The 20,444-nt window shown below is 35.7% G+C and overlaps 2 protein-coding genes and 11 non-coding genes across 14 annotated transcripts; all 13 read right to left on the bottom strand.

Annotated features, from left to right (window-relative positions):
- Window positions 1–1,933: 1,933 nt before the first annotated feature.
- On the bottom strand, window positions 1,934–6,417 carry LOC107774355 (large ribosomal subunit protein eL32z). Its single transcript, XM_016593849.2, has 4 exons — window positions 6,283–6,417; window positions 6,094–6,193; window positions 2,360–2,541; window positions 1,934–2,276 (listed from the first exon to the last, which is right to left on the bottom strand). Exons 2-4 carry the CDS (start codon window positions 6,181–6,183, stop codon window positions 2,147–2,149), a joined length of 402 nt encoding a protein of 133 aa, XP_016449335.1. The 5' UTR covers window positions 6,184–6,193; window positions 6,283–6,417; the 3' UTR covers window positions 1,934–2,146.
- On the bottom strand, window positions 3,031–3,115 carry LOC142179684 (small nucleolar RNA Z196/R39/R59 family). Its single transcript, XR_012708228.1, has one exon. It is a non-coding gene; the product is annotated as a small nucleolar RNA Z196/R39/R59 family (small nucleolar RNA).
- LOC142179683 (small nucleolar RNA Z195/SNORD33/SNORD32 family) lies at window positions 3,216–3,296 on the bottom strand. Its single transcript, XR_012708227.1, has one exon. It is a non-coding gene; the product is annotated as a small nucleolar RNA Z195/SNORD33/SNORD32 family (small nucleolar RNA).
- On the bottom strand, window positions 3,383–3,473 carry LOC142179706 (small nucleolar RNA U31b). The gene has a single exon (XR_012708249.1). It is a non-coding gene; the product is annotated as a small nucleolar RNA U31b (small nucleolar RNA).
- Window positions 3,919–4,001, bottom strand: LOC142179686 (small nucleolar RNA Z196/R39/R59 family). Its single transcript, XR_012708230.1, has one exon. It is a non-coding gene; the product is annotated as a small nucleolar RNA Z196/R39/R59 family (small nucleolar RNA).
- On the bottom strand, window positions 4,100–4,180 carry LOC142179682 (small nucleolar RNA Z195/SNORD33/SNORD32 family). Its single transcript, XR_012708226.1, has one exon. It is a non-coding gene; the product is annotated as a small nucleolar RNA Z195/SNORD33/SNORD32 family (small nucleolar RNA).
- LOC142179704 (small nucleolar RNA U31b) lies at window positions 4,269–4,359 on the bottom strand. The gene has a single exon (XR_012708247.1). It is a non-coding gene; the product is annotated as a small nucleolar RNA U31b (small nucleolar RNA).
- Window positions 4,800–4,884, bottom strand: LOC142179685 (small nucleolar RNA Z196/R39/R59 family). The gene has a single exon (XR_012708229.1). It is a non-coding gene; the product is annotated as a small nucleolar RNA Z196/R39/R59 family (small nucleolar RNA).
- Window positions 4,983–5,063, bottom strand: LOC142179681 (small nucleolar RNA Z195/SNORD33/SNORD32 family). Its single transcript, XR_012708225.1, has one exon. It is a non-coding gene; the product is annotated as a small nucleolar RNA Z195/SNORD33/SNORD32 family (small nucleolar RNA).
- Window positions 5,151–5,241, bottom strand: LOC142179705 (small nucleolar RNA U31b). The gene has a single exon (XR_012708248.1). It is a non-coding gene; the product is annotated as a small nucleolar RNA U31b (small nucleolar RNA).
- On the bottom strand, window positions 5,585–5,664 carry LOC142179680 (small nucleolar RNA Z195/SNORD33/SNORD32 family). The gene has a single exon (XR_012708224.1). It is a non-coding gene; the product is annotated as a small nucleolar RNA Z195/SNORD33/SNORD32 family (small nucleolar RNA).
- Window positions 5,762–5,854, bottom strand: LOC142179703 (small nucleolar RNA U31b). The gene has a single exon (XR_012708246.1). It is a non-coding gene; the product is annotated as a small nucleolar RNA U31b (small nucleolar RNA).
- A 7,672-nt stretch (window positions 6,418–14,089) lies between the features above and the next one.
- LOC107774356 (uncharacterized) lies at window positions 14,090–19,994 on the bottom strand. 2 transcript variants are annotated; one of them, XM_016593851.2, is made up of 10 exons: window positions 19,665–19,994; window positions 18,657–18,793; window positions 18,431–18,565; window positions 17,935–18,045; window positions 17,541–17,822; window positions 16,595–16,794; window positions 15,998–16,277; window positions 15,566–15,676; window positions 14,718–14,909; window positions 14,090–14,501 (listed from the first exon to the last, which is right to left on the bottom strand). In XM_016593851.2, exons 1-10 carry the CDS (start codon window positions 19,849–19,851, stop codon window positions 14,157–14,159), a joined length of 1,980 nt encoding a protein of 659 aa, XP_016449337.1. In that variant the 5' UTR covers window positions 19,852–19,994; the 3' UTR covers window positions 14,090–14,156. The 2 variants fall into 2 exon arrangements, with proteins under 2 accessions (XP_016449337.1, XP_016449339.1); XM_016593853.2 differs by having other exon boundaries at window positions 18,431–18,561; window positions 19,665–19,971.
- Between the last annotated feature and the right edge of the window lie 450 nt (window positions 19,995–20,444).

Raw genomic sequence — 20,444 nt, 5'->3', positions numbered from 1 at the left:
CTCTTTCTTCTTTTTTTTATTCTTTTATTCTCTCCTTCTTTTCTTTTTCTTTTTTGTTTTCTTCTCCTTTTTTGATGTTCTTCTTTCTTCTATTAGCGCCTCACCTCAATTTCCCCATAGCCAAACCTTCAACATCAATTAACTTTTAATTGTAATCCATCATATTTGAACCCACAATATCATTTTTTTTCCTTTTCTTTCTTTTTCTCTCTTTTTTGTCCCCCCCCCCCCCCATAACTCTATACCCATTTCACCATCTCCACACCATTCTTCAATCGATTGGGATCTTCTATTTCCGCATGTTGCGTAGCCGAAGCTTTCAAGCTTTGAATTTGGAGAATACCGCTTTCAGCTTCTTCTTTTTTCATTTAAATCTTACCATGTCAAATTCTTTTCATACGTTTCATCGAAAATTATAAAGAATTTGGCCGCAAAACTTTTCTCCAGTGACTCATCTTCTCGAGCGTGCAAATTGGGTTTTTATATTCGGAACACAGAGTCGTCCACAAATTGACAACTTTGGGCTGGTCGATTTTATGCGTAAAATGATCAAAACGTATTATTTCCAACTCCTTCGTGCTAAAATTTTAAGAATGTGAAACAAAAGTGTTGAAATGGAAGAAAACTGAAAGTGAAAAAAGAAGAAGAAGAAGAAAAAAAAAGAAAGAAAGAAATGTAAAAGTGAAAAAAGAAACTGGAAAGGAATTAACAATTGGAGAAGGAGGTGTGATGAGAAGAATAATAAAAAGAAAAGAGAAAAAGAAAAGATAAAATAAATAAATAAATAAATAAATAGCAATAAAAAGGAAATTATATAGTTTTAAAAAGGCAATACATGTGTCAAATTATAATTGGCGCTTGACATTCACTGTTTTAGTTGAGATTTGAAAGTGCTAGTAACAGAAGGTGCTATTTATCACACTTCTAACAAATATAAGGGGGTCATATTTTTCAATCTTTCAAGGGGTAATTATGTACTATCCCTTGAATGTCCAGTGAACAATGAATCTCTTCCATCCGGTGACCAAAGAAAAGGGCAATAAGAGCCCGAAGAAGATCACAATAAGTGAAAAATGTAGTATTTCGAATTCCAAGTGTAAATAATTCTTCAAAAAATATCACAATCAGCTTCAAAAGAGATCTCTTTCAGTTCATCTAGAGCATTGGTTAAGTGTTCAAGGTGGAGGTGTTGAAGTGTCTCAAATATGATCCTATCCAAATAGTGATTTGTATTGAATACAGAGGAAACCAAGAAGTATTTTTAGGGGGAACCGAATAATAGCTACAAGTCAAAGTACTTGTTTTGAACAAGTGTTTTTAGTTAACATAAAAGAGTTTATTTACAGAGTAAAATAAATATGTAAGAATTTTGGGGAGGAGGATCTAGTTCAGTTTCTCTCAAAACAAGCGAAGTATAATTCTTGCGCTTGTCTCAACTTGAGTAGATTGACTATGCAGAGGTTCTAATATTGTTTATCCAAGTTCCCATGGTCGCAATTTACATCCATACTAAACCTTTTCTTAAATAGATAGTATAGTCCATGTATCTAGTCTAATATACTATCACCATTTCACAATTCTAAATATTCAATTTATACACTCACATCTAAAATGCCTCTCGAACCTTTATAGTCTTAAAACCCTATGAAAAAGCAAGTCTCAAAATATCAACCCCGATACTTGGAAGCCAAAAAGTTTGACCAAAACAAGGCATTAGTGTGGACAGAAAGGTGAAGGAGAATGAATACAACTTTAACTAGTAAGCTGAACATGATTCATGCAAGCTGCAAATGACAGAAACTACTTCAAGTGAAAAATGCACAGGTATAGTTGCGCATTAAAATGAATTCAGCCCAAGCAAGACCATCGAAATTGCTTTACTCTGTAAGCTTGTTAGATACTACAGCATCAACATTGCCCCGAGGAGTATGTACGTATCAACAACCCCGGCCACTACTCAAGTAACCATCGATGGAGCTTTATCATTTTGAAAAAGGATATGGAAACACATAATTCCCTGTATATTATCTCAAGGTATGACAAACGCCTAACAAAATTACATGGTCCATCAAAACTTGGCAACATTTCCAAAAACATCTGATTTCACAACAAACATCTGTTGACAATACTAACTAAAACCAGGAACTCATTCATCTTCCTGGCTGCGCAACCTAGCAAGCTTGTTAGTTACTACAACATCTAGTTGGGCTGCTCGCTCGACAATCTCCTTCCTCTTCCTGGTGGATACATTATGTGCAATCTCTGCACAGTAAGTCCTGTAAAGAAAGAGCAAACAGTTGAGATTGAGACCACCGTTGTAAACTAAGTGCAAGAAAACAATTTTTGCCTTTTTCATTACCTATTGTGCATCAACAAAATATCAAGTTCACTTGCATTGTGTACAACAAACTTCTTAAAGCCATTAGGAAGATAATGACGAGTCTTCTTGTCTGAACCATAGCCAATGTTGGGCATCAAGACACATCCCTTGAACTTTCTCCTGACTCTGGAGTCAATACCCTTTGGTCTGCGCCAATTTGTCTGTTAAAATTACATTGAAGAATCATTTTCAATTAGAAACCCTGCGGAAGTGACTTGAGCTAAAGCAAGTGAAACAAAGTGCATACTTCAAGTGTCTAGCAAAGTAACAAATTAGGACAAATTCGTTGAGTCAAGCAAAGTGCTGAATACAACAAAATATACCTAAAAGCTTTTTCAGCTAGCATTTGCATTTTGCAGGGTCAACTATAACTCAAGATGAAAGGGGTTCATAAAATAGAGCACTAAATGAGTATGCCTTTTTTAATGAAAGAGATGTAAGCAGGGTTAAAGTAACAGGAAGCTTATTGATAAAGAAGCCATCTGTGTCGCAAGACCTGTTCTGTTGTTTAGTTTCTGCCCGTAAAACGAAACATCCATCAACAGAATAAAGTCTGGACATTAGATACCATAGGCAAGAGATTATTTAAAAGAAAATTGAAGGAAAACATGAAAAGCAAAACAAAAAACACTACAAGAAATTGTTCCAGATGCAATCTCAGCCGAAAGATGGTGATATTTTTATACTAATCACTGGTCAATCAGGAATTTTGGAAATAATTCATCATTGACTGCATCAGCATCTAGAAACACTTTTTTAAGAACTTAAACCAAACCACAAAACACTATAAAGATGAAAAAGGAAAAACTGCAAACCTTAGAGGAGAGATATGATTATAAGATCAGTTGGTAGTGCATGTTTTAGAATTCATCATTGAACTCTACAGATAAGGTGGATAAGCATCATCACACCTTAATATGCATATCTTCCACAAACAAGCTTATAATGAAATGAAAAAAGCTAAAACCGAAAAAATACAAGACTAACACTATTGTTTAGGAAGAATCATATGTGATGTGTCAATCACCATCTTGCAAATCCAATATTTTGGATGCAAATTAAGACTGGGGCGACAATAACAATCATCATTTTCCCTTTCCGACACAAAAAAACAACAAAATAACCCTAACGAACAAGGTAAACAAGCTTTATACTAATGTAAACACGTAAGAAAATTAGTCTTTTTCACTATTACTGAATAAAAAGAGTCGGATCAAGCTAAAACTAAAAGGGTCGTTCACAATACAGCAAAATAAATAGCTTTACAGTAACAAAATAATAACTACAGAGATTTTATTACGCCTCAAAATAATACTTAAAGAGATGTAAGCAGGCTTAAAGTAACAGAAAGCTTATTGATAAGGAAGCCAACTGTGTCGCAAGACCTGTCCTATAGTTTAGTTTCTGCCCGTAAAACGAAACATCCAGCAACAGAGTAAAGTCTGGACATTAGATACCATAGGCAAGAAATCATTCAAAGGAAAATTGATGAAAAACTTGAAAAAAGAATGAAAAAATACTGCATGAATTGTTCTAGATGCAATCTCAGCCGAAAGATGGTGATATTTTTATACTAATCCTGGTGAATCAGCAATTTTGGAATAATTCATCCTTGACTGCATCAGCGTCTAAGGAACACTTTAAGAACTTAAACCAAACCACAAAACAATACAAAGATGAAAAAGGAAAAACTGCAAACCTTAAAGGAGAGATATGATTATAAGATCAGATGGTAGTGCATGTTTTAGAATTCATCACTGAACTCTACAGATTAGGTGGATAAGCATCATCACACCTTAATATGCATATCTTCTACAAACAAGCTTAGAATCAAATGAATAAAGCTAAAACCAAACAAATATAAGATACTAACATCATTGTTTAGGAAGAATCAGATATGATGTGTCAATCACCACCTTGCAAATCCAATATTTTGGATGCAACTTAAGACTGGGGCGACAATAACAATCATCACTTTCCCTTTCCGACACAAAAAAAAAGATACCAACAAAATAACCCTAACGAACAAGGTTATACTAATGTCAACACAAAAAATGAGTTTTTTTCATTATTACTGAATAATAAGAGTCAGATCAAACTAAAACTAAAAGAGTTATTCAGAAATACAGAAAATCAAATAGCTTTACAGTAACAAAATAATAACTACATAGATTTTCTCACTCCTCAAAATAATACTTATAGAGATGTAAGCAGGCTTAAAGTAACAGAAAGCTTATTGATAAGGAAGCCAACTGTGTCGCAAGACCTGTCCTATAGTTTAGTTTCTGCCCGTAAAACGAAACATCCAGCAACAGAGTAAAGTATGGACATTAGATACCATAGGCAAGAAATCATTCAAAAGAAAATTGAAGGAAAACTTGAAAAAAGAATGAAAAAATACTGCAAGAATTGTTCTAGATGCAATCTCAGCCGAAAGATGGTGATATTTTTATACTAATCACTAGTCAATCAGCAAATTTAGGAATAATTCATCATAGATTGCATCAGCATCTAAGGAACACTTTAAAAACTTAAATCAAACCACAAAACAATACAAAAATGAAAAAAGAAAAAGTGCAAACATTAAAGGAGAGATATGATTATAAGATCAGATGGTAGTGCATGTTTTAGAATTCATCATTGAAATCTACAGATTAGGTGGATATGCATCATCACACCTTAATATGCATATCTTCCACAAACAAGCTTAGAATCAAATGAAAAAGCTAAAACCAAACAAATGTAAGACACTAACATAGTTGTTTAGGAAGAATCAGATATGATGTGTCAATCACCACCTTGCAAATCCAATACTTTGGATGCAACTTAAGACTGGGGCGACAATAACAATCATCATTTTCCCTTTCCGACACCAAAAAAAAAAGATACCAACAAAATAACCACAAGGAACAAGGTAAACAAGCTTTATCCTAATGTCAACACACAAGAAAAATGAGTCTTTTTTGCTATTACTGAACAATAAGAGTCAGATCAAGCTAAAACTAAATAGGGGTTGTTTACAATATAACAAATAAATAGCTTTACAGTAACAAACTAATACCTACAGGGAGATTTTATTACGCCTCAAAAAACCAATCTTCTATATTGAGATTTCAAGATTAGTTTAAATACTTGAACCAAATCATAAAACAGCACAAAGAGTAAACAGAAACCCAAAACCTTAAAAGAAGGATGAGATATGCTATAAGATCAGATGGTAGTGCATGTTTTTGAATTCATCATTGAACTCTACAGTTAGGTGGATAAGCATCATCACACCTTAATACACATATCTTCCCCAAACAAGCTAAGCATCAGACAAAAAAAGTAACTAACCCAAACAAATAAAAAAAATTAATCTTATTCATTACTCATTAGGAAGAATCAGATATAACAAGTCAATCACCACCTTGCAAATCCAATATTTTTGGATGCAACTTAAGACTGGGGCGACAATAAACTATCATCACTTTCCCTTTCCACCACAAAATAACAAAGTTAAACAAATTTATGATAAACATAAAAAATGTCTTTTTCACTATTACCGAACAATAAGATTCAGATCGAGCTAAAAAAGGGATTATTTAATTGTAGAGATTTAATTAAGCCTCAAAATACAATCTCTTTTCATCAGATTTCAATTTTAGCGAACAAATAAACTCAAATAGAGCTTAAAACATAAATGGGGTCATAGAAAATGAAAAAAATAATACCTTGACAGTGATTCTCCTATCACTCTGATGCCTCTTAAATTGCTTCACTCTTTTCTTGATTATCGTCTTCTTCAGTAGCGGAACCGCCATTGTTACCTCGCTATATACACAGTTAAAGAACAAGCATTAGATTGAAAACCCATATCAAAAATACATTGAAATGGACATACTGAGAAAAAAGAGGCTCACTGTGAATTAGGGTTTCTTCAGAACCGCTGGGTATTTTGGATGAGGAGTATGTAAGGTTTATATAGGAAGCAGTCGGGCATTAGCTAGGGTTTACAGGAGTGAAGTTACAAAAAATCAATCTACGGTTATAAAGTTCCTTTATGAAATTTACGGACATGATTGATCAAGGATAATATGGTCTTTTTATCTTAAGAAATCAAGGATTATATGGTGTCGTGTCTGGTCATAAAACTACAGTTAAGTCCAATGATTATTTAAGGAAAAAGGGCCAAAATTGTACTTGAACTATTCGAAATAGCTTATATTTATACTCAGTTTGTTTTTGGTATCATAATTATCCTTGCCGCTTATGTTTTGGATCACAAATGCTCCTTAAAACATTAGTCTTGCCATTGAAGCAGACATAGCAATCCACCTGGGTGTTTTTTTTTTGTTTTTTTTAATCCCTCCTAATTTAGGAGGATTTATAGTGTTTCCACACTTCCCTTCCAACGTGATTCGAACCAGGAGCAACCCTCGCTTGTCTAGTCCCATTGGGCTTATATGGCCATCCACCTAAGCAATCTAACATGGCGAAAAGTTTATTCTTTGTTTTCCTTGTTGAATCATAATCACAAAAAAAGAAATTAGAAAATTAAAAAATACCAAAAGAGTTCTCAATTTGGGTTTATGATTTGATAAAAAAAACTCCATTATTTTTTTGTGTGTGAATTTATGATTGGTTTGATCTAAACTTTTATATGTTTATCCATCATAGCATCTCCAGATTTGGATACAGGTTGAAGGCAGCTAGGTTACAATGTAAATGGATGTGAGATACAAAGTTGAGGCTCTTCATTTTAGGTCTCCATGTGACGTAATCCAGTGCAACATTTTCCATCTAAGTTCTCTCATCTCACCTGTTAGTTTTAGCACATTGGTTGTCAGCTCTACTTCATTAATTATGTTTTTCTTCCTTCTTTCGTTAACACACGTGTACAAAAAGCAGTTAGTGGTTAGGTAGTTAGTGGAAGACACATGTGAATATTATATAGCTTGTATAGTACATTTTATTCATCAGATTGGAGAATACAATTTTCAACATTTGCATAAATTATCTTTCTAAAATTTCAATATGGTATCAGAGCTTTGGAATGATCCAGCTCAATTTCGATTCCAATCTCATCTGGTTTATGTCTGAATTTTGATCTCAATACAACAGTGAGATCAGTACTAAAATTTTGATCTCACATAGTTTTGATTTTGTTTCCTTCACAATTTCCCTTGAGACACTTAGGTTTTATTCCTTCATTTTCCGTTGATTTACTACTGAAAATGGCAGTACCAGCAAAAATTGATCATGATCTTCATTACTATCTCCATGCCTTTGATTTGCCTGGACTAGCTTTGGTTTCACCTCCATTTGATGGATCTGGATATGATGCTTGGAGAAAATCCATTTTGATTGCACTATCAGCCAAAAATAAACTTTGTTTCATCAATGGAAGCTTGGGCAGGCCAAATGATGATTCACCTAACTTGAAGTATTGGATCTGATGTAATGATATGGTGTTTGCTCGGGTCCTAAATTCCTTGACCAGCGAGATCATACCTAGTGTAATTCATTCAAAATCAGTTAGAATTCTGTGGGCACAACTGGAGGAAAGGTATGGACAATCGAATTTAGCTCACTCTTTTGAATTACAAAAACAACTCTTAGAAACAGTTCAAGGTTCAAACAATATTGCTACTTACTTCAACAAAATCAAGGCTGGCAGAAATTAGTGCATTTTCTAATGGGACTAAATGAGACATACATTGGGGTAAGAGGTAACATTATGATGATGCAACATTCACCAACAATTGATATAGCTTATTACTTGTTTCTTTAAGAGGAGAGACAAATGAGAATTCAATCTATATGACACTATCATAGTGACTCAAGTTCTTCTGCTGCCACAACACAGAAATTTAACCAATCACATGGAAACTTTAATAATTTTGCTAGTCAGTCGGGGGCCTCCTCTAGTGGGAATGAAAGGTGAAAATTCTTTTGGTGTACATGGCTATAGGAATAATCAAGTATATAGGAAATGTTTATTCTGTAACTATTGTAAGAAGCCAGGTCACAGTATTCATAAATATTTTAAATTCATGGCTATCCTCAACAACAAAACTTCAAAAACAATAACAGGCAAAGAAGGCCACAAAATTCTCTTCAAGGTCATGTTGTGTTCTCATATGAAGGTGTATGATAGTTTCACAACAATGACACGGAAGCAACAATTGGTATTAAACAAGAACAACTTACACAAAGATGGAACTACTTCAATAGGTTAAAACTGGGCAACATGCAACAACAAATTCTAAGGTCATGCTAATTGTGTTGGTACATTTCTGCATGCTCCTATTATTTTTCCTAAGAACACAAAGAGTCATTTTTGGATCATTGACTCTAGAGCCTCTGAACACATAACTTTTGACTCCAGTATTCTCAGAAACATGAAAGTCCTTCCTACTCCTATGAATGTCATTCTTCCTAATTCTTAAAGAGTAAAAGTAACACATTCAGGACAAGTTACATTACACCTTAAATTGACTCTACACACTGTTCTGCTAGTTTTAGATTTTAAATTCAATCTCATGTCTGTTCACAGATTATGCACATAGTTTAAATCCATTCTTACTTTCTCTGATTCTTTTTGTTTCTTGCAATGCCTTTCCTTGAGGAGACCTCTGGTTCTTGGTGATGTCAAAGCAGGACTATATCTTCTTTACTTCACACATTGCTTTTCTGATTCTTGTACATAGAAAATAAAACTAAATAAGTTATTCCATCTTCCATTGTAAATATTTCTACTACATCTAATGTTTCATATTCCATGAGTAGCTATGTAGTCTCTTGTGATAGCTTATGGCATGTAAGGCTTGGTCATTTACCTATTTATGCTATGAGACATATCCTTGGTTGTACACAATCCAATTCCACATAGATATTTTTTCTTGTACCATCTGCCCTATGTCTAGATAATACAAATTGCCTTTTCCTAATAGCACCACTTCTACCAATCATATATTTGAACTTCTTCACATAAACATTTGTGGGCCTTATATAACACATACACATGATGGGTTTAAGTATTTTCTTATAATTGTTGATGACGACATATTTGCTCAGTACTAAGAGTAATACTTTTATAGTACTTCAATCTTTTCTTTCTATGATTGAGAGGCAATTTGATACCAAAGTCAAGACCATAAGGTCTGACAATGCATTTGAACTAGGGAGCAGTGTTGCGGTCATCATTTATTTTACTTCTAAGGGCATTTTACACCAAACATCATGTGTTGGTACCCCTCAATAAAATGGAATTGTTGAACGAAAGCACAAACATTTATTGAAAACTTGTAGAGCCTTCTTTTTCATTCAAAAGTCCCTATTGCCTTTTGGGGAGAATGTCTACTAACAACCACCTTTCTCATAAATAGGTTTTCCTCTAAATTACTTCACTATAAAATACCCTATGAGATTTATTTCAGAAATCTCCTAATTACAGTTTACTCAAATATTTTGGGTGCCTATATTTTGCCTCTACTCTACCATATCATAGAGGGAAATTAGATCCTAGGGCAACTGCTTGTATGTTCATTGGATACCATTTTGGGAAGAAGGGATATAAATTGTTAGACCTCCAAACTAGAAATATTTTTACTTCCAGAAATGTTATCTTTCATGAATCCATTTTTCCATTTTCTAATTCACGGACTAAGTTTCATTATCCTCTCTTTCCTACAGACTAATCCTCGGATTACTCTATGCTTATCTCATTCCAATTTGGTCATTCAGATCCTACAGAATATTCTTCTATTTCTTATGTTTCATTTTCTCCTTTTCCCTCTAATTATTCCTTTCCTATTTCTCTTATGCTTCTTACTCCTTCATCTCATACTTCTTCTATTCAATCCCCTCATACTCTTTCTCCTTCTAGTTCCTCCTTACAATCCTCTTCTCCTTCTCCTCTTATTACTGACTATTTTCTTTCTTTATCACAATTACCACCTCCTACTGGGATTGTTTTGTGCAGGTCTTTAAGGGATCACAAAACACCTGCTTACCTAGGTGACTATATTTGTTGTGCAGTTCATTCAACTGATGTTTCCACTCCTTGTTTCTCTCTCTTATTTCTCCTATGCAGTTTTATTTTAGTGCATTATCTTCTCCTAACCAAAAGCCACTCACTTCTCTTTCCCTCATTCAAGAGCCTTCCTCATATTGCCAGGCAGCCATGCAAGACTGACAAGAAGCTATGGCCAAGGACATTGCTGCTTTAGTCACCAATGAGACATGAGAAGTGGTTCCTTTACCACAAGGTAGGAAGGCACTACCTTGTAAATAGGTTTACAAGGTGAAACTCAAGTTTGATGGTAGCCCGAAAAGGTTAAAAACTCGGTTGGTTATTAGAGGGGATATACAAAGAGAAGGGATTGATTTCACGGAGACTTTCTCTCCTGTGGTCAAACTGACCACCATACAGTGTATCTTAACATTGGCAGTGAAGAAAAATTAGGGATTGTATCAATTGGGTGTTAATAACGCTTTTCTACATGGTGATTTGCACGAGGAAGTCTATATGAAGTTCCCTACTGGGTTATTACCTCATGCACCTAACATGGTTTTTCGCCTTAAGAAGTCTCTATATGGGCTTCGTCAAGCCTCAAGGCAGTGGTATGCTAGATTGACATATGCCTTGAATTTTAAAGGATTCACTCACTCTCTAAATGACTGCTCTATTTTTTATAAAAGGTTAGTTCTTCTATTTCTTTGGTGGCCGTTTATGTCGATGACATACTTCTAACGAGGAATGACATGCAAGAATTGAATGAGCTTAAGCATTTTTTTGACTCAGAATTCAAAATTAAGGATTTGGGATGCTTATCTTATTTTTTAGGAATGGAAGTGCTTCGCCTTGATTCTGGTCTGATTTTGAGCCAACACAAATTCACCATGGAGGCTGCTTTATGAATTTGATTGCTATGGTCTCTCTCCAGTTAATTCTCCTTTGGATCCCTCGTGCAAACTTCTTGCTGATCAGGGTGATCTTTTGTCTGATCTATGTTGTATCGCCGCTTGTTGGGCAAGTTGAATTTTTTGACTCACACGCGCCCAGATTTGTCCTTTGCTGTCTAGCATCTGAGTGAGTTCATTATCCCTCGTGTTCCTCATCTTGCTACTGCCAAACATTGCCTATGCTACCTTCTTCGTGACCCTGGTTTGGGGCTTTTCATGTCTGATTCTCCTTCTTTTGAGCTTATTGTTTTTTGTGATTCTGACTGGGGTTCTTGCCTTGATTCCCGGCATTCCATTAGTGATTTCTTCATCAGTTTTGGTGGGTGCCCAGTCTCATGGAAATCAAAGAAACAACCCTCTGTTTCTTTATCTTTCACGGAGGCTGAGTATCGCTCTATGTGTCGTGTCGTTGCCGAGCTTACTTGACTTGTTCATTTACTCGACGATCTCTCCATTCCGCCCCAGTTGCCAGTTGCTCTCCACTCTGATAGTCAGACAGCCATCCATATCGCCAAAAACCCTATCTTTCACGAGCGCACCAAGCATGTTGAGCTTGATTGCCATTTCGTGAGGCAACAGATCCAAGTCGGCCTTAGCTCTTTGTCATTTGTGCCCTCTCACTCACAGTTGACCGATATCTTCACTAAACCCCTATCTGGGTCTCTTCATTGGGATTTACTCGGCAAGTTGGGCGTTCTTTCTCCCCCTCCCAACTTGAGGGGGTGTTGGAGACGTAACATCTCCAGATTTGGATACAGGCTGAAGGCGACTAGGTTGCAATGCAAATAGTTGTGAGATATAGAGTTGGGCTCTTTATTTTAGGTCTCCACGTGGCATAATCTAATGCAACATTCTCCATCTAAGTTCTTTCATCTCATCCGTTAGTACATTGATTGCCAGCTGTATTTCATTAATTATGTATTTCTTCTCTTCTTTCTTTAACACGCGTGCACAAAAGCAGTTAGTGGTTAGATAGTTAGTGGAAGACACATGTGAATATTATATAGCTTGTATAGTACATTTTATTCATCAGATTAAAGAATACAATTTTCAACATTTGCAGAAATTCTCTCTCTAGAATTTCAACAGATTTTAGCTCAGATGTTCAAACCAAGAAATCAGTTGTTACAGTTCAATTTTCAGCTTCACTCGCAATATCAAAGCAATTTACAGTAACATACAATTAAAACTCTTAAAATTTGAGAGCAATTATTTTCAATAACCCAACAACAGCTAAAAAAAAATTCACCAAGATGGTTTCAAATCATAAGTTGTTTTCAAATTTTGGCACACAAAGAATGGCTACACATAATCAACCATTTGAATTAAAATTTGAGCCGCAGATCTGTTGACTCTAAAACCCAATCAATAAGCTCGATCTTCGACACATAAGGTACAACTTCAAACAAACTTTAACACATTTCGAAATTGGAGTTTCAAAGTCAGAGCAACTCAAACAAGAATAAAGATCTATTTTTAGTGTATTTCAGTTTTCTGATTTCTTTTTTGTAATTATGGTTCAACAAGGAAGAACAAAGCATAAAGGGAGGGGATCTCTGCCAAGTTTGGGCTGCCTAAATGGACGGCCACGTTAATAAATTTAATCCAGTTGGATTGTCATGTCAGCTTCAGTGGTAAGGCTAACGTTTTAAGGGCATTTGTGGTCCAAAACATAGACGACATGGATAGTTTTGGTACTAAAAACAAATGGAGGATATTTTTTTTAGCTATTTCAAATAGTACAAGAATATTTTTGGCCATTTCCGATTATTTAATCTTTAGAAATGAAGGATTATACAATTTATAGGGTAAAACTAGTTGCACTAGGTGTTTATATCAAACAATATTAAATTACCATAGTTAAGTAATAAATTAAGGAAAAAACATACATTAAGTAACTATTGTTTAGTGATAACTATATTTGTGAAAACATGTCTTGTATTAGTATGGTTTGGTATAATTCCTATTTATTCAATTCTGTGTCAATTAATATGTAATTTGCACGTAAATTTTATACTGTAATAAGGCATAAACCTTCAAACTTTTAGTGATTAACGATCTTAAAGTTCAACGAAATTTAACGCATGCAAGAGTAAGTTTTTGCTAGATGCACTTTTTATTTTTTATTTTGAATTCATTTGGTCTTAAAAGCTAGTCGGGTCGGTCAGACAATCACCCGGTTAATTGCACTACCAAATCGACAAGTTAATAATACCTCACGCTCAATGTTATTCAATATTAAGTGGGATATTGTATTTTTAGTCCACTTTACAAGGGTTCAAACGATGAAATTCTCCATTATGTTTTTTTCCCTTCTTTTTTTTGGTAAATAAAGGATTTTACTAACCAACTGAAAGAATTACATCTGAATATTTTTCCATTATATTAAATGAAGCTTAAGTACAATATTCAAGGAAATTAGTAATAAAGTTTTTTATTATTGGACTTCTAAATGATTGATGCTGCAAGATATCCCTCTCACCGTAGCAACTTTGGTTCTAATAATAACAGTCTTCCATCAAAACGTTCCCTATATATACTTATACCTTTTTATTACTATAATCTTGCCTTTTCTTCTGCTAGCATTTGTAAAACCAGTTCTTCACATTCCCAAGACTGCTCTAAGTCCCACCAGCAAAACTAATGTCATCACAAAGAACATCAAATGAAAAATATTATCCGGATTGGGTCAAAACTTATGCTAAATACCAAATGATTGATGGTGCACGCGTGCAATATTAAGAACCAACATACTCGTGCTACTAAAACATCTTCTATGCTTTTGCAGGTAAGTTGGGAGTCGTATACATGTATACAAATATCGATATCATGCAGTAATGTCTATAAAACAAACTTTACTAGGAGGACAAGCGTTCAAGCAGCTATAAATTGAAGAATGAAACTCATATGAGTTTGGTGAGGAGGGGATGACATCAACCCAGTCTTTATCTACCATCTCCACGTACTGATTTGGCTTTAAAATGGCTTCAAATTGAAGTTTGTCGATCTTCTTAGTCAACTTCTTTGCAAAATCAATGGAAAATACCATGTTGAAGCATTCTTCCGAGTAGCCAGCATCCCGGAAGACTTGGATCCCCGCATTGGCTTCACGTGAGCTAGTAAAACCAAGTAGCAACTCCCCATTTATGCATTCTTGATTTCCAGAACAGACCTGTATTAAGCACCAATTAGTTACACAGATTCACAGCCCATACGATACCACTGATAATACCAATTAGAACAAGGAGAAGAAAGAGTTGACATACTATTTAAGACAGATCTAGAAGTACAAGAAAGAGGCACTAATACATGCTATTCAAGACGCCAATTGCACTTAGCCAGAAGTAAAATGCACAAGTCAACAACTAGCCAATATCTGAACTCTCACCTGAATATACTCCACGCCCATCACATGTAAATGCTCTAGTAGGTTCTGTGATGAGAGCAAAGTAACAATTCCTGCTGATCCAGCTGGTTGCTGGAGTATCTCCCAAGGTGATTTCATCAAAATTTTATGCTTGCTTTCTTCTTCCTGTGATGCAGTGACAACAGGGAGTTTCTCTTCTCCCAAGAACCAAACCTGTGAATGACACAAAAGGAGTAAAAACTAAGAAATTGCATGCTGGTAGACTTGTTATCAGGTCAATAATGAGGATAAAATTTTCTTCCCGCAAAAGAGAATGAATGTAGTTTACATCAAACAATTGAAAAACAAAGCGAATAAAACTGTAGCTACACAGCTGTTAAATACTCTAATCTCAGTCTAAAACACTGGCTATAATCATGTCATAGAACTTCCCTCGGAAGTAAATGAGAATGATTTGGTCTTTGCTTTATTTGGCCCAGGGTAAGGGATTATCTAGAATCAGGAGATGCAACAGGATTAGGCCATAACACGATGATCTTTTCACAACTGCAGGTCATACATACGACTTAGAAGAAGTATAGCTGCACCAATATTGTTTAGAGTTGCTATATATGTTTTAAAGCATGACTGAATGAGTGAAAATTTCAGTAAACAACAATACACTGGGTCATCTCTATATTCAGAATTTGAGTGAGGCAATCAAAGTGCTAACCGCAATTTTCTCAAGATAAAAGTGTGTATTAGTAACATTTAATCTAACACAAAAAAGATATGATGGATGAACGTGATTTAAGCTCCTTATAAGATAATTCTGAACAAGCTTCTATCTGGCATGTAACTAATTACATAGCAAAGATGCATGCATCTACCTTCTCGGAGTTGAAAGAGAAGTAGTCATGATCCATGAACAACTGTTTGAGATATTCAATAGATTCAGCAGGACACACCAATATAAGAGGTACAGACAGCTGGTCCTCCGTCTGCAATTGACAAAGAAATCAATCAAATCATGTGTTCAAAATAACTATCTCCAACAAGACAAGTAATCTCCCTGCATCATGAGAATATCCAAAACTAAACAAAAGGGACATGCAACTAACGTGTGAATTACACCTGCATGTATACAAAGTAAACATAGCAGAAAAGGCATAATATTACTTGCCCCAAATGGGCTGCAGGGAATGAAGTGAGTCACTGGCAACTACTTCAATCCTGAATGGCCATATGGGAGAGAGCATTCTGGTGAATTAAATTTACAAAACAATATGCCGACTCTAGTCTACTACTGAAGGAAGGACCACCTTGAGCAGTCTGAGGCTGTCATCTACCAATGCCTTGATATGCAGATAGGCAATGTCCTCATTATTATGAGAGCCAACAGGTTCAGGAATAGACCATCCAAGCATTTCTCCCAAAGCTAAAACAATGGCAACCTTGCCGCAAGATATGAGGCCGCGACCCTGCTCTTGCACTTTAGAACAAATGCTGGAATGTTCCACATTTTCTTTTGAAAGGAATTCTTTTGATATTTTTAATGTATTTGAAACTTCTAAAGCATTAACAAAGTCTGGAAAGCTCCATCTGCAGCAAGAAAGCAATTGTTGAATTTGTCAAGGCAAATTATAGTAATTCTCCTCCCCCCCTCCCCCCCAAACCCCCAAAATAAAAGGAATAAGAATGAGTATGATCATGAGATGAGACCAATGCATTATGTATGAAAATCAATATCAGGTAAGTGGACCTAACCTACTTTCTTCACTGCATTTGTACTTAACATTTAGGATATGAGATGTCGGTGTAAAAGATCAGTTAGCCTACCTAAAGCTTGCATGACGTACACTTTAGCAGGTCAACAAGTATCTAATTCCAAATTATAGGAAATAAACTAAAAGCTGCACCTCTTATATGGCATCTTCATATTCTGCAATGCATGCTGAAGCAGCATTGAATTTACATCAACTATCTGGTCTGCAAGGAAGCTCCTTTGGTTTTTCTCGCCGTATCTAAAACCATGAAATATATGATCTTGTTCCATTTCATGTAATTTCTTCTTGGCTGCTATAAGGCGTTTCTGAAACTTTTTTCTCTCTTTCCATTCCTGAATATTGCAGAATATGAACAGTGTCAAAAGTGATAGATCAATGCTATAGAAGTACCTGCGACAATCAAAGATAAGCACCGAGAGAAAAGCAACTTTAGAGGCACTTTTCAAATGAGCAGCACTAATCTGGAGCAGTTAAGTGTGAACTCTCATCAAGAATTGCCGTGTCATTGAGCTCAGATAACAGATTTAAGAATTCTATTAATGATAGTAAATGTACCTCATACCAAACGACCCTTAGATGTTAGAGAACCTATCATGGTGCATGTTATTTTTTGATAATCAAATTCCTTATTGATTCACACCAATGAGGCACAAAAAACTATTCACGATGTGAGCAAATGGTGCAAGTACTATCTTCTAACAAGTGGCACCAATCATCTGTACTTCTCTTTGTGCAAAAAGTGTTATTTATATCAAACTAGCGAATGAGTCAACCGAAAGCTGAAGGTATGGAGAAGCACTCCATTGAGTAAGGTTTTTAGGATAAGAAGAGATAAGACAGGAAATATGCACTGCAAGTTTAGGTACATAAGAAGAAAAAAGGTGAAGTAAGATTAGACGGAATTGTGGTGCCTAACAAGATGGCCAAAAACTTAATACAGAATTGAAATAGGATGACTAAAATGGATGAGACATATGGGATGTGCGATTAGATATAATTGCACGTAAATACAGAACCTTGTAACAACAAGTGTCAATATAATAAATTCTGGTGAAATGGGGAAAAAGAAGCAACTCACAAGCTGTCGCCTCTCTTTCTTGGACCTCTCATCAGCACGGATATTTAACTCTAGAAGACCTTTAGGAGGTGTAATCAACATTTCCCTTTTACTCAAATCAACAGTTGGAACAATTGCTTCAACAAAAGGAACCCATACAAGCGGACCAGATGCACCTCCTTCCAGCCTTTGCTTTCCATTTCGATCTGACAGACTAATATTTGAGTCAAGCTCAACATGTAGGAGATCACTAGCTCCACTGTTGAAAACATTAATAACAGTTCCCACTGGTTCTCTAGTTTCCTGGAGCACATATTAGAAAATTCCTTCTAAGTGTGACTCACCTCCAATAGAAATTAAACTAAAGAAACATCTACTTTTGGCGAAACTCAGATTGATGCCTTGGAAGACAAACCTTTAGAAAAACTCTCATCCCAACGAGGTCGCGGGTGTAAAATTCACCTTCTTCCAGGACTGGTCTATCTTCGTCCTTCACCAGTACAGTCGACCCAACAAGTTTTTGAGCCTGAGGAAAATTGGAAAAACAAGATATATCAAACTTTTATGCCCAAGGGTAAAGAGTAAGTCCATTTCCAAAATATGCCTCAGAAAATACACAAGACTGGCATGAGATTGTAGTAAGCTGCCATATACTAGGCTAGCAACAATTGTCTTTGGTTGACAAAAGATGAGCCAAACATCGTCCATTTTATGATAGTGCCATATAAAGTTCTTCACCTTTAGTATACATGACATTGCCACTTGTTTTAAATGACAGTGTGTGATTTGAACATGCATGATTCAGAATTGGTTCATCATAAAGAAAAGATAAGGCACATGGTGCACGAGGTAAAACAAAAGAGTGGGGGTCATGAAAACTCAATGTTATTACATCGTTACACTGACATCACCTGCTCAATTGTGTTGACTTCATGGAATCTAAGTATCCAACTCTTCTGTCCTGGATGACCTCTTCCCTCCACTAGTTCAATTTCTTGAACCATCTCTCTCCCTGAGACTTGCTGCCTCAACCATCGCCTTCCTGGCTGAATTAATAGTGAGTTCACACAATGGATATAGAAATGCATGCCAACAACAAGAATTCAGCCCCACTATTAAGTTTCTGATAGTTTTTACCTCGGAAAATCGCAATTCAGGAAAATCAGTAGTAGCCTTTACTCGAACCTCTCCTTGAAGCCCATGAACACTATATATGTACCCAGTTTCAACAAAGTTTCCCTCTGTTTCGCTAGCCTCCAAGATCTCCTCAGTAGCTGAAATGCGACAGACATAAAAAGGTGTTTACTTGAGAACTGTGTGATTTTATAAAAACTGTTCATAAACTTTCTCATGAATGAGGACTACTTTGATACTCTAGCCCAATTTAGATGCTTGACAATCATTGCACCGACTCCACAGACGATAACAAATTCAGATGAATTGGTATTATCATGATGAAAATGAAAATTTAATTAGACAGCATACACTATCATAAGCTGATATCCTTCCTAGATAACTGAATAACAACAACAACAACAACAACAACAACAACAACAACAACAACCACCCAGTAAAATCCCACTACTGGGGTCTGGGGAGGGTAGTGTGTACGCAGACCTTACCGCGATTGACTTGAAGCAGGAAACTTGTAATGGATTAACAAAATTTAAATATTGCCTCGCACCTGCTTAAGGTTAGGGTAACAACATATCATACTTAAGAATATACAAAATATACTTACAGACAATACAACTAAAGATTAACCAGTGTCAATAAGCCAAGCGAAAAGTTCAGACAATACCACAAAATTCCAGGTTTTGCTCAATTGCAGAAAAATAATCCTCAATAGAGGACAATTGTAATAAACAACCATGTTTCATTACCACAAATTTCTATAGAGCACGAGTAAGGTCCGCGTACACACTAGCCTCCCAGACCCCACAGTGTGGGATAATACCGGGTATGTCATTGTTGTTGTTGCATTACCACAAATTAGAACAGCAGGTTGAATTAAGGAAAAACTCTTCAGAGAAAGCAGGCAAATTCAGTGCAGAAACCCAGTTAGGAAAAAAATCAGAAAAAAATCTAAGAAATATGAGTGGAAGCTCAAACTAATCAACATATTCACCAAAAAGGAGAATTTACCAGTGCAGTGAAGCAGAGGGAGGGTGCTTTGGCGAACATGGAAAATTTTGAAGCTTGATTGAGCAGGAAAAGAAGATCCAATGCTTTGATTTCGAAAGGGAAGTGTTAGTGTTTGAGTAAAGAAGAGACCAACTGGAGCAGAAGAGATAGCGTTTGAAGAACAAGAAAGAGCTGCGCACCCCTGCATATTTTCTTGCCTCCACTGATAATACTGAACAAAGAAGAGTGTATTTTGAAAAGAAGGAAAGAAAAATCTGCAAGATAGAATCTTAGTACAACACTTTCTGCAGATAGTACAAATTTATGTACTAAAATACACGGTTCACTATGAAGTTATCAAATGGGCATCCCAGTTGGTTTTATTAGAGGCAAAATATATTTTGCCCCCGCAACTTAGGACCAAATCCCTGTGACACACCTTCTGAGAACGGATAATTTTTTACACGCCTAACCTTTTCAAAGTGTGTATAAGATACATTACTTTTTTATTGACCAATTTTTTGTTTGGAGACTGCATCCACGTATCAGTCAAAATGCGACACATGTCATAACTCAACTATAAATAAATACATACTTAAAATAAACCTTAATTGATTAAACTTTTTCCAATAAAATTAAATATTATATCACCTTATCCCCCTTCCCCCTCCCAAAAAAAAAAAAAAAAATCTTCCCCAAGCCTCCCCTCCGTCATCAGCTTCCTCCTCCTCCACCGTCTACCCTCTTCTCCGAGCTCCCTTCCCATCGGCTTACTCCTATAAGGCTCCAATCCCTCCCCTT

Source organism: Nicotiana tabacum, chromosome 3, assembly GCF_000715075.1.
Source record: "Nicotiana tabacum cultivar K326 chromosome 3, ASM71507v2, whole genome shotgun sequence".
Lineage (NCBI taxonomy): Eukaryota > Viridiplantae > Streptophyta > Magnoliopsida > Solanales > Solanaceae > Nicotiana > Nicotiana tabacum.
The sequence above is the reverse complement of the archived record's forward strand: the minus strand, read 5'-3'. Positions and strand labels throughout refer to the sequence as shown.